This window comes from Solea senegalensis, linkage group LG19 (genome assembly GCF_019176455.1).
Source record: "Solea senegalensis isolate Sse05_10M linkage group LG19, IFAPA_SoseM_1, whole genome shotgun sequence".
NCBI classification, from domain to species: Eukaryota; Metazoa; Chordata; class Actinopteri; order Pleuronectiformes; family Soleidae; genus Solea; species Solea senegalensis.
The window spans coordinates 14942931-14958537 of NC_058038.1; the positions used below are offsets into that span (position 1 = coordinate 14942931).

Sequence of the window (15607 nt, forward strand, 5' to 3'; positions counted from 1 at the left end):
GAAGAACAAGTCAAATTGTGCCGCGCAAATGAGCCGGATTTCTTCAATTATCTACTCTCCACACATCAGGTGTTACAAAGTGAAATGTTTTATGACAAGTAGTTCTTATACCATTAGGTCGAATGCTTCGTGTTGCATTAGGGATGGGAATCGGTATCGGTCAGTACTGGTATCAGTCCGATACTGGTCAAAATCACTGCATCGGATATTGTACAAATCCGAAAACTCCTTTATATTGCATACTTCACTAAACACAGAGTGTAAAAAATGTAAATTCATGTTGTAGAGTCATGTTTGTGCTGTTTACTTCTTCTTTTTGGGGAGAACAATATGTGTTACACAGTTGGAGAATTAAGTCTTTGAAATGACTCAGCATAAATTGTGTTATTAACAGCTTCAAAGTGCAAAAATTGTCCAAAACGACTATTGGATTAATGGCAGTATCGGTAGATACTCGAATTTGGATTGGTATCAGACACAAAAAAAGTGGTATGGTCCCATCATTAATCTGCATATTTGATCTGCCTCACACTTGGGTTGATCACGAGTTTAAACAACGACCTGGAGGAGTGAGAAGCTTCACAGACGAGCACCGTGGATGGATGATCGTGCGACGGTGAAAGCAAGCGTCCAAACTGAGCAGAATGTGACCCGAGGCAGAGCGTTGATTAAAGACGAATGTAAAGTATGTCACACGCAGATGAAATGGTGGTGTGAAACTCGCTCATTCTTCCTTTTTAGTGTAAGCACAGCCTATCGCAAGCCTGTCCTGAGCTTCAGGCGGCTAAAGTCTCATCAGAATAGGAAACATACTTCAATTGCGACAAAAGAAAACCCCGATAACGTAATTTATTCACCATGTACTCCACTGTTGGCCGTGCGATTCCGGTCTACGTGGCTGCATTTTCTCGCGGTGCTGTTTTTGCATTCACGTTCAAAGCACAGAAACACAAGTCGATCCGAAGGCTGTAGGGTGAGAGTGCATCAGCATTTATGGAGGCACAGCCTGACATTGACGGTATAATAAGACTCTTTATTGGCGCTTCAAGGTTAAAAAAAATAAAAAATGCTTTGATTATCAAGCGTTTTATACATTCAGTGTGCATGGACCTCATTATCGGGCTCGGTTTTTGAATGACAGAAACATTCCCCGCATCATTTAATTGGGATACTGATCACATGATACAGACGTCAGTTAAGTGCACACTGAGGTCGAGACATAATTCATATAGAAATGCCATCGGCAAAGCACCTCTGCAGATCCTCCATGTCAAGACGGAAAAGAGAAAAAGAAGGAGCGTGAAATTACATCAGTGTGAGACATACAGGGAGACGGGGAGAGAGAGTTTTGGCGGAGTTCGACCGAGATAGTGGTGTTTCAACAATATTGGTTTCTTCAGATTATTTCCAGATGGCAACCCCTCTAAGTGGCAGTGCGAGCGTTTCTTCACTCTGCTGATAGAACTCGCTGTACCCAACAGGTCCCCCCCCCCACTCTCCATTTTATTTTTAATCCCGCCTCCGTTTCCCTTACTCCTCAGGTGTTCAGACGCCACGCTCTGTCGCTGGCTAATTACCCATGTCGCTCTGAGCGAGAGAGGAGGGGAGACCCCCGGAACGAAAATAACAGCTGTCATTGCCACTGCTGCTGTGGGCTCCTCCCCTAGGAGTGCGACAAGTGCCAGTGTTACTGACAGAAGTGATGTCAAAGTCTCCACCTCAATTACAGTAAATCCAGGACAGACAAGAGGAGGAGGATGGTGTGCAGAGTGATGCACACCATCACTCTGCTTCTGACTCAAATTACAAATCTCAAGTCTCGCACCTTTGAACTACAACGGGAGAGGAGAGCGTCTGTAGAAAGTGTGAATAGATGCAGATGAAGACTTTTCACTATGGTATGTAATCTTAAAGTGAGTCTTTTTCACCTACGGTGTTTGAATCATTACCAGCGAGTTGACAGCCTGTTTGAAAACACAAATAACAATGCGGCTTCAGAGATTAAATATTGATTACTTTCCACTGAAGTGTGCAGCATTCACAGCACCATCAGCTCACGGGACACTCAGCAGTGTTTTGACTTTAACAGCCTCTGATAAGATAATTAACCAGAGTCTACGTGAGGGTATATATTTTTACGCAGAGCAGCACCGTAAAGCACCTCTCGTTCAATGAAAAGTAGTAACTCAAGTAAAACCGTCATTCATAAAGATGACGCGCAATCAGTGATCCCTGATGAAATCGAGATGATCCAGATACAGGGACATCTAAGCCATCTGTTGTGCACAGTGCACAGCGCTGTTTTAAATGTTGCTCCCTGTATCATCCGTATAATCTGAGATCTCACTTGTGAGAGAGATTTAAATCGGTGCAACGTCGCCTAATAGTAGTATTTAAAACAGAACAGTTTGCCAGTTGTGTTACATTTTTATGGTAAGTGTTTGATTTTTCATTCAAACGTGTGCTATATTTAACGGATAACCCGCTACTGTCATCAGTTAGAGCTGCAGGAGTGACTGACATGGAGGAAACCCAATCAATCAATTAATTCTATAATCCTAAAAATAGAGCTTCCACAGGGGTATCACTGACGCATCTGTAGAGAACGTTGCCGTGTGTGGACAGAAAAAAGGGGCATTTTCTTTTTAAAGCTAATCACTGCAGAATCTGCCGTGAAAGTGAGCCAGGATCCTAATGTGAAGACGCAACGTGTGACTGTAACTGATTAATTTCGGCAGGACGGCAAAGAGAAGACGTCAGCCAAAGTGACTATTCTGTGAAGCCACCAGAGAGCGAGAGTGTTGCAAATTATAGAGCCAATTGATGTGATGCTAAGTAGCCGTCTAACTCCCACTGTAACTAAGCACCCAGTGAGGCTAATCTGTCGATCGGGAAAAAGCACTAAACACATTAACAATGCTATTCACACAAGAGCCACAGCAGGACATTCAGCTCCATTCTAAAGCCTGAGTGGGAGAGAGAAGAAAATGTAAATAGATACAAGCCTGAGGGAAGCAGTGGGAACACAACCGACGTAACAATCTGTCAATTTAATGTGCGAGAAGACAAGGATGGGACGTGGAGAAAACATTCTCTTTTTCATTACTGATTAACAGTCAGAGAATGTTCGGCATCTATCATTAACTGGCCAGTTTAACAAGGCCATTAAAATATACTTGGCTGTATTTTATATTTTACTCCCAGGCTGGGAACTGAGACCATTTTCAAGCTTAATGGACACACTTACGTATATCAACGTACATAACCTCAAAACGGACCCATCAAATATCACACAAAGACCATTATCAGCTGTAACCCTGGCTGATGTTTTTTAGTGAGTCAGAACCTCTGCAATGTTTTAAAGCCCCTCTAATGGTGCTCCCAAAGTAGGCAGACTGTGGCGATTCAGCACACCATGACACCAATTAGTGGGGTAAATAATAGCATGGCCGACAAAGGCATTCCTACTGCGACCATCTTTCCCACCTCACTGGTCTGGCCAGTCTGTTCTTATCAAAGTAGCCTGAAATTTAAGATCAGAGGGCGACTCAAACTCATCAACACCTTTACCTCGTCCTTACAGCAATAGATACAGTGCTCAATAACAAGCACACGTTAGCATCGGCCCGCTGCTTCAGCGTCACACCAGCCACTGGCAGAAAGGAATCCACAACAGCAAATGCAGCCATGGACGCAGTCGTATTTCTGAGCAGTCGACATGAGGCCAGGGCAGTGCCGACAGATAACAGCCTCCAGAAAATGTCAACTCTTAATCACATACACCAAAAGTGGGGCGACCAATAATCTCAAATGTTTCGATGCACCCATCTGGTCTCAGCTTAAATAATGCAGAACGTGTCCATTGGCGTGAGGGCTGATGGTCGGGGGCAAGCATGTTATCTCAAACACAAGGAGGTGTGGAGATGCTGTCAAGCCCACGGGCTGATACGAAACTCTGCAGGAAGGAGAGACAGCCACAGTGTGTGGCGAAAGGTGATTGAAAACATGCGGAGCAAAAGATTGGGCTGTTCATCAGGAGGAGAGCGTCGACAAACGACAGCAGCGCCTTTCCACGCAGTGAAAACGCTCAAGACAATGGCAGACGTTTTGAATTTGTATACAAATGCAGATGACTCCTGCATAGATACCCCACATAAAATTTAAATGACACGAAAAACACATCTGAGCTGTGTGTGTGTGTGTGTGTGTGTGCTGAGATTCTGCCTGCAGCTTGAAAGCAATATGAGAAAATAACAGGGTCAGAGAGGACTAAGTAAAACCTTGTTTACCCGTGCAGCTCCTTGACTGAAACTGAGATCTTGACGTTGTGCCCCAGCACATGGAGAACTGTGAGGATGTCAGCCCACTGCACCATCTCGCCCAGGGGACCCCCCTTCAGCACCTTTGGACTGAAGACGTCCCCCGACTCCTCTGTCAGAAAACCCACATGGACGAGAATCTGAATTCAGAGAGAAAAAAGAAAGACAGAAAAAATGTCAAAGCAGGAGAAAAGTGGAGCACACTACATCACCACTTTTCATGTGGCGTAAGACGTTTTTCTTAGACCATCTGGAAATTGTGGGGGATCTGATCCACAGAATGACACCGAGTGCAATGACTGCTTTAAATTACCGGTGGGTAAAGATGAGAATTCCCTTCAAGCTCTAGTGCTAAACAGTACAATCTCTATGGCCTACTTTTCTCTCCCCACTCCTTTTCAATCTCATACTGCAAATTATAGCATATAGTGACGCTATTGTTGGTGATCTTGTTGTTGTTGTATCTTATTTTTACCTTTCTTCCTTGTTGTGATTGTTGCTGTCACACTGCAAATTTCCCCGTGTGGGACCATTAAAGGATTATCTTATCTTATCTTAAATACTGACACACAGATAGTGAGTGAAAGAGGGAGAGAAGGAGGAGAAAATGAAGTGATGTCGTCTTCAGATGTTGTTTCTAAGGTACTTTGATCATTTATGTGTTGTACATGTGTCTTCCAACATAGTGTCACTGTGGTCCAGACTGCATCCAGGCAACTCAAGAGGAGCTGCTTGGTGAAGGAAACAGCAGCAGCTTTGATTGAAAAATAAAAGCACATAGTCGGACAGCTGTTCAGGGAGTGCTTGGTGATTCCAATACGATTGTGAAGTCCTACTGAACTGAGGTGTATTTTTTAGCAAAGCATATTCATCTACTGGACCGAACATTTATTCATCCATTTGTCCAGAGTTACAACATCAGTGGAACACCTCTGCCACATCTGCCTGAGGACAAATTTTCGTTTTTAATTTTAATTTCTGAATATCTTTGAGAAGGCGCACATCCCCAAGACTCACAATTTAAAAGGACAATAATGAGATTTTGTGAGATTCGAGGTATCAGCATGCATACTCCTTTTTTTTTTACTCTTAAATCTTACAATTAGAAATCCCCAATGCTAATCCCTATCCTCTATCTTTCATCCTAAAAGAATGCATCATCATGTTGAAGTGTCAAATACAAGCTGATGGAGTAAGACCATCATTTCCCTCGTGATGCATGGCAAAATCATGTGTCATATTTCTTTTCTTTTTTTTTCTTATACTTTATTAATCCATTAGGGATAGAGGATGCATTTCATCCATCCTCTACTAGGTAGCTTCCTAGAATTAGGAGCAGTGGGCAGCCACTGAGCAGCTCCTGGGGAGCAATTTACACCCAGAAAAGACTATTAGAGTTTCAACATATCTTTTAAATAACAACTGTCTCTTACATTCAAATCATTGTCAGATCAGTTATCACGGCTCTTGTGTTTCTCAGTATAGCAATGCTTGCATCTCATGTTGTCCGGTGACGTTAGAAAAAGACAACAGCAAAATTGCACATTTGAGCGTAACTGAAATGAAATGCTCTGCCAGTGTATACACAGAAACCCTCCCTCGGTCAGGTCTGATAGTATTGCTTGACAGAGGCTGCTTTCAGATGCCGCATGCCGCATATAAATAATGTTGCATTGTTCCTGTTCACAACCGGTCAAACTGAGGCAGAATAAGAATAACAACAACAATCTGGCAATAGTTATGCACCGCAGTAGAAAGTGAATATGGGCCGTTCGCTCAAATGCTAACAAGTGAAGCTCACACAGCTGAAGGACGTTAAAGGAGCTGAAAAAACAGACAAGTTGGCCACAGATGCTCCATAAAGCACCTGTCTTCTCTGCAAATCAGTCTCTGCTTTTCAACTGCCATTTCCCCCCCACACACACACACACACACACTGACTGACTCCAAGGCTGCAGCGTTTGGTTAATGGACAGTAACCATTACTGTCAAACACACAATTACAATAAACAAAGCCCTCTGGCCCGAGGGGAGATTGCTGTTTTTTGGGAGGAGCGGAACATTACTGAGAGATTGAGGTTTGATTTATCCAAGTGATGAAGGAAAGGCACACAGCAGAATGACAAGGCAACTGTTGTCGTGTGCAGAGAAAGGAAAAAATAAAGAAGAAACTTTCATCTTGCTTCTTAAGCTTTTGGAGCATTAAGCCACTTCTCAGCTACGGCGGGGCGTATGAAGAGCTGTGTCCATGTTGTGAGTAAAAAGGCATCTACTGCAAAATGTTCAGCCATTCACTTGGACCCCCCCACCCTTTCACTGTGAAAGATAAAACCTATGTATAATGGCATAAATACATAAATGCATACAGCATGCAAACGCGTCAGGAAATGAGCGTCGAAACAAACCTAAAATATTGAGATACTAGTCCGTCTGTTCCTGGTTAAAAGCCAACCTGATACGTGATATGATGCAACATTAAAAAACATTAGGTCAAGTCTAGGCTCCTGAAGAGGTCAAGTTAAACAAAAACCTTCCCTTTATGCATCTGTGCAGCATTCTTTAAACAGACACAGTCTCCTCAATGTGGCATTTATGTCTGAGGTCACAGTCTCCTGGAAATAAATCAGTATCATTTCCGTGTAGGTCACAGAAACACGACTCTCATCCTCTTTGTGCCTTTTGTGTGTGTGTGTGTGTGTGTGTGTGTGTCGCTGTAAAACCATCCGTGTAGCTTCTGACTAGGGATGCACGATATCAGGAATTCATCACGCCATAACGATCCTGAACATTGCGACGACAAATTAAGAGATTTAAATAAAAGTACTGATATACAGTAAACAATAAGATGAAGACAAGCAGACAAAAATAAACTAGATTATTAGGATTTATTATTATGTTATACATATTAATATTATTTCAAGCTATTGTTATCGCCATGTGCAAAATGTTGATACAGATCGTTGCTGCAGCTGAGGCCAGTAGCTCTTATTTTGAAGGTCAGGGTGAGAAGAAGTGATGATGGGTTATACATCATGCAAGGACTCCTGTGACTGCACAGTATAGAAGTTCTTAATAATAACCAGTTAGTTACATTATTAGTACTTTAATGTTATGTATAATGACGGTATTATGAGTTATTTTTCTTTTTATTATTTATTATTACACTGTGTTATCTGACACTGACAGAAGCTGGTGAGAATCATAGTTTCGCTTCAGAGTGAGTATTTTTTTTTTTTTACAAATCATGTCAAATGACAAATAAAGGATCTTGAAATCTTGAAATCTTGAATCTAATAAAATAACCGTGGTATGCGTTTCACTTTCCTGTGAAAGTTAAGCAGCGCAGCGGGCTGCAAACTGTTCACTGCGGACTGAATGTGGGGGAAACATTTACCACATTTGCCAGATTGATACATGTCGATAGAGTTACGATATATCGTAAACCTCTGACTGTGTTCTACAAATACACTTGACCTGAATACATTGAAAATTTCCACTGCAATTGTGCGTTTCTTCATTATTTCCTGAGTCAGACACCACCTGCAGATTTGAACGCTGGATTAATAACATATATTGGGCCCAAAAAACACTTTGTTAAAAGCAAAGCAGTCTGTTTGCACCTCACAGGCAGCCAAGAGCACTTGAGCACCATACAATGAGCAAACAACACGTGAAAAAAACTAGCTAAAGACTAAAATAACTACGGTTGATCATAACGCAGTTTGGAACACTGAATTGGCACCGTGCTGTGGGTGTTCTGCACAATTTAGTACAAAATAGTGCTGATAAATACATGTAAAAGATTCCAAGAAATTGTTTTTTTTTCCAGGTTATTCCCTTACAGCACATACAACACCTACACTCTTGTCCTGCAGTATATGCAAATACACACCGGAGTGTAAAAATGCCTCGTATTCACCCTTTTTTTATCTCTCCATCGGTTGCGAAGCTCGTCGTCCAGGCGTCGAGCAGCAGAGGCCCACTGTGCTGCCAGGCTTCGTATTCGTCTCTTCATGAAGCTTAGTGATTCCTTTCCAGTGCCCACCTTCTCCAGCAGAGTCCCGATGTCAAACTGGAAAACAGCCTGGACAACAGGAGCAATAAATATTTACAAGTGCATACTGCATATAAAAGGCATCCCATTTCTGTGTTGTGCCGAACATTTGCAGGCTCATAAATATGGAGAACTTGGCTTGAAACTAAAGGCGGTGGGATACTAAAACAACACAATTGTATTGTTGTTGCTGTTTTCCATGAGTGGGACTATTTCTGTTGGAGTTGTGGTTAAACCTGTAAGTGTATGCATTGTCTTGCTACCTGCTGGAGCCTTGGGCGTTTGCTTCTAAGAGCGTTTGCCTGAGGGATTTCTGGATCACACTCATAAATAATACGTTTACATCTCCTCTGGTCTGCCCAGTATGATTACAGCACGTCACCGTAAAATACCAGCATGCTGGCACTGATCAATGGCAGAGCACGGAGGATAAAAAATATCTAGACATGAGGCAGATGCAAGTGTCACTCGCTCTCTCTCAAAAAATACAGATTTTCTCAAAGACAAAAATCAATTTGCAGAGCTGAAGCGTCATCAAACAATGTGGGTAAATTATTGCCCTCCAGGCAACTTGTGTATGGCACAGCAGAAACGCAAAGAGCCCCGGGGGAAGAATTGGGATTAGTACCATTCAATACAGCCTGGCAATTAGAGCTGAAGGTAGAGCTGCAGAACAAATTTACATCAGGGCCTGTTGTACATTACTCCAGGGAGAAAAGGAGGGGAGGGGACGGAGGGAGACGGAGGGGTAGAGACCTTGAAGAGTGATTATAAGCGCAATGCATCTTCTGTTGATGCCGAAAATAAATATCAAACGAAGCAGGAGTGGAAACAGCGATGGAACTCTGGAGTGACAGCAAACAGCCAGAGACAGAGTCTCAAATTTCCCCGTGAATCTTTTGCCTTTTGGCAACATCCACACTACTACAGTTTCATTTAAGAATCAGAATCAAACATTTCAATCCTTAGTAATACACTTAAACACTGTGTATCACATGACATTTCAGGTGCAAAACAGGAAGTTGATTCTCTCGTCTGCACTTATTTGCTTATGTTTCAGAGAACGAAACAACAGTGGTGACTGTGCTTTTCTTTCATAGCTGATGGTTGAGACACAGATGATAAAAAAAACAATGAGGGAATAAATGCAGGGAACTGCGTCATCATTTTTAAAAGGTCTTCATTCTTGCCCGTCTGTGCAGAAAGCAGCAGCAAAGATTTCAAACAGAAAATGGATATTGGAGCTCTAAAACGCTGGAGTAATGTGGATGACAGGTGTATCCGGAGCAGAATTTATGGATTTTTAAATTAAAAATGACTAGTATGGATGTAGCCTCTGGTTAAATCCACTGTCGAAACACCAGCAAGAATATCTGTCGCAACTGAATGTTAACATATTTTCTTCCAAATTTGGTCACGTCACTGCGAAAGATAGACATGGATGTGGGATGCAGTCTGGTTTGTTTTACATGCCTGCAAACACATGAAGTTTCACCCCCCCTTGTGCAGTGACTGTGTCAGTAAGGAATCAAAACTCTCGACATGAACAGTGCTGTGTTTACCTGTCTCTTGGGCAGAGGCTTCAGGGTGGGTGTAGCAGTCTGGTTCCTCCAGGCCAGTGGGGGGCAGAACCACTCGACCTCACTCAGGTAGATGAGGAAGGAGCAGTCCGAGCCGTCCACGCCATAAAAGGCATAGCAAGGGTCCGACGTCCAACGGGCACGCATCCACTGGAAAGAAAAGCCCAAAACTGTTTGTCTGTCTGTGTCTATGTGCAGTCTTTTACCTGCTGCCCAAAGCAGAAGTGTAATGATTGAGATGATTAAAATGTTACAGGGAGATTCAAATAAAGTAAATTCAGTGTTCTGCAGCAGGCTGGAGAGAGAGTTCGTAAAAGTATAATGAATACCAATAATTGAAGGGCTCGCTTTTGCACCAGTCTGAGCTGATGGTCTTTGAACAGCGGTTCAAAGACTTGTGTCCCACTGACTTATTGCGACGCACTTTACAATCAGTACTTTTTTTCTGACTCTCAAATCTTCAAGTGTTGAATCTCTTTTAAAAGGAGTTCAACGTGGACCCTTAAACTGCCGCTCCTGAACAAAATCCTTCAAAAAAAACGAGCACAAAATGGAGCAGCCGTGTTCTGACCAGAACCAGAGAGAGAGCAACACACTATACCAACTTTAAAGGCTAGAAATGGCTACATGTTATTGAAAAAAACAATCCATAAAGCCGAATAGAATAAGAGGCTTATTCTGACGAACAAAACGCCAAACAATCAGGTGATTGTATGCTGGTATTTTCTTCACTTTCTGCCAAATTGAAATCATTTCACTTAAATTTCACATACTGGGCCTTTATGAGCAGTTTATTGGTTTCTAAAGCTCAGATATGCTTTTAACCTACAAAACCCCTGCAACACTCAGATCTTCAGGTAGCGGACCTTTTTAATTATCCCTGAACTTAAAACTAAAACCTCCCATCTCCCATCTCTGGAACAGTCTTCCTGGAGAACCGAGGGCAGCCAAGAACGTTGATATTTTATTCAAAAGCAAACACGAGACCTTTTCACCTGGCTTTTAACGGAGTTTTATTTATCTGAACCCCTTTGCTTATCTTTTTTATTTCTACCACTATTGGTGTGCACACATGTGCATTTCATCACTAATATCACATTTTGGACTGTTATTGTATCGTTTTGGCTTGTATTTTTGAATTAAAATCATAAGTCAGCTTTTATTAAACTCCGGTTGATTCAATAATATTTTTAGAGTGTAAAATACTCACATTTAAGAAGCTTACACAATCAGAAATCTTGTTTTAATCACGGAAAAAAGCTTTAAGCCGATGAATCGATTATCAAAATAGTTGTCGATTAATTTAGTAATTGATTAATAATCTATTTGTTGAATAATTGTCTACAGTTATACATTTATCTACAGTGTTTTAATCATTGAGGGCCACTGAGATAATTTTCTGTGAGTGATTTGGGGGTGTTTTGTGAAGCCCCTTGAGTTCAATGACTTAGTATGAAAGGTGATAGATAGATAGATAGATAGATAGATAGATAGATAGATAGATAGATAGATAGATAGATAGATAGATAGATAGATAGATAGATAGATAGATAGATAGATAGATAGATAGATAGATAGATAGATAGATAGATAGATAGATAGATAGATAGATAGATAGATAGATTTTTATAGACATGTTGTTACTGCATGCACACACATCTCACACACCACAAAGCAAGCAACGGCGTTTGAATATTGGACAGAAGGTACACTTTCACACCATCTTGAAATCTATATTAAAAAAAAACAAGCTTTCCTTTCTTTAATTATTTCCACTCCAATAGAAAGAGGCAATGTTATTTATGTGGATATTTCACAGCACACAATGCTCTGCTACCTATATTAAGACTGCAGTACACACAATATTTTCCATGTTTGCTTATAAAAACCATATTTTATTCTGTTCTTACTATTTTCAAGGTCCAGTTTCGCCTTGTTGTCGCCCATTATTTGTTCCCATCACGCTCCATTTCTCCCTTTATCTTATACAAAATTCATGACGCGCCAAGGTGAGTTGCCAACAGAGGACAGGGGAATTTGTGTTGCATGTGTGCCACTGTTTAGACTAAAGTGAGATATATAGACTTACATCCACCTTGCTGGGGCAGTCTGGATAACGGGGATCTTTAGGAATCCCACATTGCCCTAGAGTTCCGTCCCTGACTGGAGAAAACAAAAACAAACACAGTATTTATCAAAGCCTGAACACATATAGAGCGAGAGAAAAGACCAAAAATCAGCAAGTGTACCGCATCATTTTTACACTGTACAAAGACAACAAAGTCAAACACGAACAGGAAGGTGAGACGCTTGCGAAATAAATCATATTCTGTATCCACTGTGTTTTTCCCATCTCTTTTTCAAGCCAAATCAACCATCTGTTGTCCACTTCTAACATAAACACTGTCAACATGAATCATATAAGTTGGGAAATCTGCCAGTAAATCAGATTTTAAACAAGCTGTCAGTCACAAACAGTAAATTGACAGATATATTTTACAGATAAAAAAATATCAGCCTCTGAGTTTGTCTCCAGATGATTATGTTTAATAGTGTTCTTAGCATTACAGGCAAATCCTGCACACAGATCATTGAGAGAGTATACGGCTGGCTAACAAGCTTTTACAAAAATGTTGGGCTCCCTTGCTGAATGTCTGTCTTCCAAGTCACTTGCTGGATTTACTATGGATAGCTTGCATTAGTGTCGTGGATAAAAATCATAATCTTCAGCCCTCTTTGTTCTCTCCCAATCTTTCCTGGCTCTTTCTGCGTTTCTCAGCCGACTCTCTTTTTTTTCCCCTTCTACTTTCCTCTGCCTCTCGCTTTACTTTCCATTCATTCTTTCCCCTTGAAGCCCAGCGCTCGCGAGCCTAATTAAAGGAGCGGTTGCAGCATCTCCAGCAGCATCCTGCCAACCATGGAAGAGCACACTCACGGACACATAATTGCTATCCATTCTGTCTGATTAGCATGATAACTCCAGACCTCTCACGGAGAAGGGCGCTCCTGCCTGCCAATGTCACAACTTAGCAGAGTTCACAGCGGCCTCATTCAAACGCCATCAGACATGATGACAACAGACGGATTAGCTCACTCATTTAAATGAGACATGTCAGGTGAACTATTTTCAGTCATAAAGTGCAATGTAGTGGATACAAGAGAGGAATTGAACTGTGAATCACATTGCGCCGTACCCACGTCTACTCTGCCGCCAGTAAAGAAGCTGAGAATGAAGGCTAATAAAGAAAGCTGACAGACATGGATCCCGTTAACCAGGCAAGTTATTAATCACCGCGACTTAAACATCCTGCCTGCAGTCCTGCGGTGGTGATATGAAGCACTGTGCTGTGGTGCACATGGAGCTCCTTCACCCTGGCACACAGCAGTGGTTTGGTATTTAGACATGAAATGTGCTGTGAATAACGTCTGTCATGTTCTATATGATCAAGCAGCAAGTGCATGTTGCACAGGATATCGTGCGCTCCAGTGACTGACGGAATCCAGCCGGAATCCACAGTCGTTTTTCAGATTAAAAAGGGATTGGAAACGGACGGAGGGAGTTCATCGGAAGGGCGACAGTTATATCTCCAGATGTGTGACACGTGCGCATGCATTTTGTGAGTGTTGTACCTCTGTTGCTGGCCATGCTGTGCTGGAGGATTTGCTCCACCCTCACCGCCATGTCAGACATGTTCTGGGCTATCGCTTGGATGCGCTCCACCAGCCCCATAGGTTGAATCCTGATCGAGCACGCCAAACAGACAGGCAAAATTAACACGCGTGTGCGCACACACGGTGGGTGAAGACTTCAAAATATTCAAGCAACGACCATCTTGAAGTTGACCTGAAATCACTGTCAACTGCAATGAGGTGTCCAGTGTTCAGATTCAGACTGAGACAACATTATTGATCCCAAAAAGGGCAATTCACTTGCAGCTCACCACATCTGCATTACATTCAGACAACCTTAAAGGAATATTTCACCGATTAGCATTTAGCTTTGTAGTATTTTTCCCAGAGTTTAGAAATATCTTCATTGTTTCACCAGTGACACTTGGTCCTGTTAGCGTAACTGTTAGCAAAGATGGCGGACACTGTTTACATTCTGGGAACGAGGTGGGTCTAGTGGTGCGGAATTAGCGTTGTAGTTTCAAGCCTCGGATCAAGCCATGTGTCACTGGTGACAGTCACTCCGGAGAAAGTGAGGTTGAGAAGCACAATTTTTCAAAAATACTACCGCTATTCTAGTAATACAAAGCTAAATGCTCATCAGTGAAGTATTCCTTCAACAATTAACCGACAATGAAGTAATTGGCAGGTCAAATAATACATTTCCTTAGTCACACACTAAATAAATAAATGCACGTGCACGTTTGGCTTTAAAAAAAACTAGATTAAAACATTATCTCAAATGACAGTTATCCGAGGTCAGCAGCCTGAAAGCTGAAGGAATAAAGGAATTAAGAAACGATTTGTTTTGACCCCGAGGTGCATTGTACCTGCGAACCAGAGGGCATCACCTCAGACTCATCAGTCCCTCCCAGGGGGATGCCAAATCATTTAGTCCCACTCCAAAGATCTTGGAGCATGACTTTACAATGTAGCAAAGGCTGTTTCTGTCCCATGTTTTTTAATAAGTTCCTGTTTGTTGAAAGCTTTTTAAAATCCACAGCCAAATTATTTGTTGAGACAAGGACGTGAGACAAGGACGTGAGTCCTTGGGGGGGAACTAGAAACAAAAAATCAATTAAATTGTTAGCAAAAGTATTTCACTGCACCAACAAACACAACAAAATAATTATATAATTATTAAAATGACTAAAAGGACAGCGAGTGTTGCAGAACTGTACTCTTTATAACCACAGATCAATGCCCACGGACATTGCCCCTACAAGCTCCAGCACGTACTGTTTTTGAAAATACGACAATGACAAAGAAATGGTACCAAGGCAGGTTTTAAAATATCTTCATAAACAGCATCACTGATAAAAAAAATAATTGATCCTAGTTTGTGACCTCCAATATCCTTACACACACACTTATTTTTCTTGCAAACCTATGGCCTTATAAAGAAACATTACTTTCACAATAACACAGTTTGTAGCAATGAAAAATATGAAAACCTTGGATAGATATATTTTTTTTTTTACAGGCCTTGATACAGGGACTTGTCCATGACACCTGTTGCAACAACGTTGTGTGGTTTGACCCTCTCCCATTATTTCCTCAGAGTCTAAGAAATCCCAGTGAACAGTGAGAAATTTCAGCTGTGTCAAAAATCCAAAACCTAAATATATAATACAGTACAGTCAAAGAAGTGAAACTAACTTGTTACACTTCTGTGATACACAGTAAGAGAACTGATGCTTTTTACCGTAATATTGTATTTTGGAAGAGAAAAACTTCTAAATGCTTTTTTTGCCTGCAGTTGTTTGAATCTCATTCCCACAAAATTGGTGCAACAAAGTCTCTTGCACGCTGATCCCGCGTCTTTACATAACTCGACATCCTCTGATGAACATCCGATGCGAGACAACAACAGATAAAAATGTCAAATTTAAGTTGCATGCGTCACCACATGACTTTAAAGCTCTGACTATGTTGTAATCAGTGATTATGAATGAACAGAACAACTGCCTTGGCCTGTTTTTACA

General features: G+C 41.5%; 1 protein-coding gene across 1 annotated transcript in view; it reads right to left on the reverse strand.

Annotated features, from left to right (window-relative positions):
• The window catches only part of LOC122784705 (alpha-1,6-mannosylglycoprotein 6-beta-N-acetylglucosaminyltransferase B), a 55402-nt gene that overhangs the window by 20617 nt on the left and 19178 nt on the right, over nt 1-15607 (reverse strand). The window contains exons 4-8 of the mRNA XM_044050019.1: nt 13584-13693; nt 12043-12116; nt 9936-10103; nt 8239-8403; nt 4290-4459 (exon numbers count right to left, since the gene is read on the reverse strand). Coding sequence (XP_043905954.1) covers nt 4290-4459; nt 8239-8403; nt 9936-10103; nt 12043-12116; nt 13584-13693 — 687 coding nt within the window. The remainder of the gene's footprint in view (nt 1-4289; nt 4460-8238; nt 8404-9935; nt 10104-12042; nt 12117-13583; nt 13694-15607) is intronic.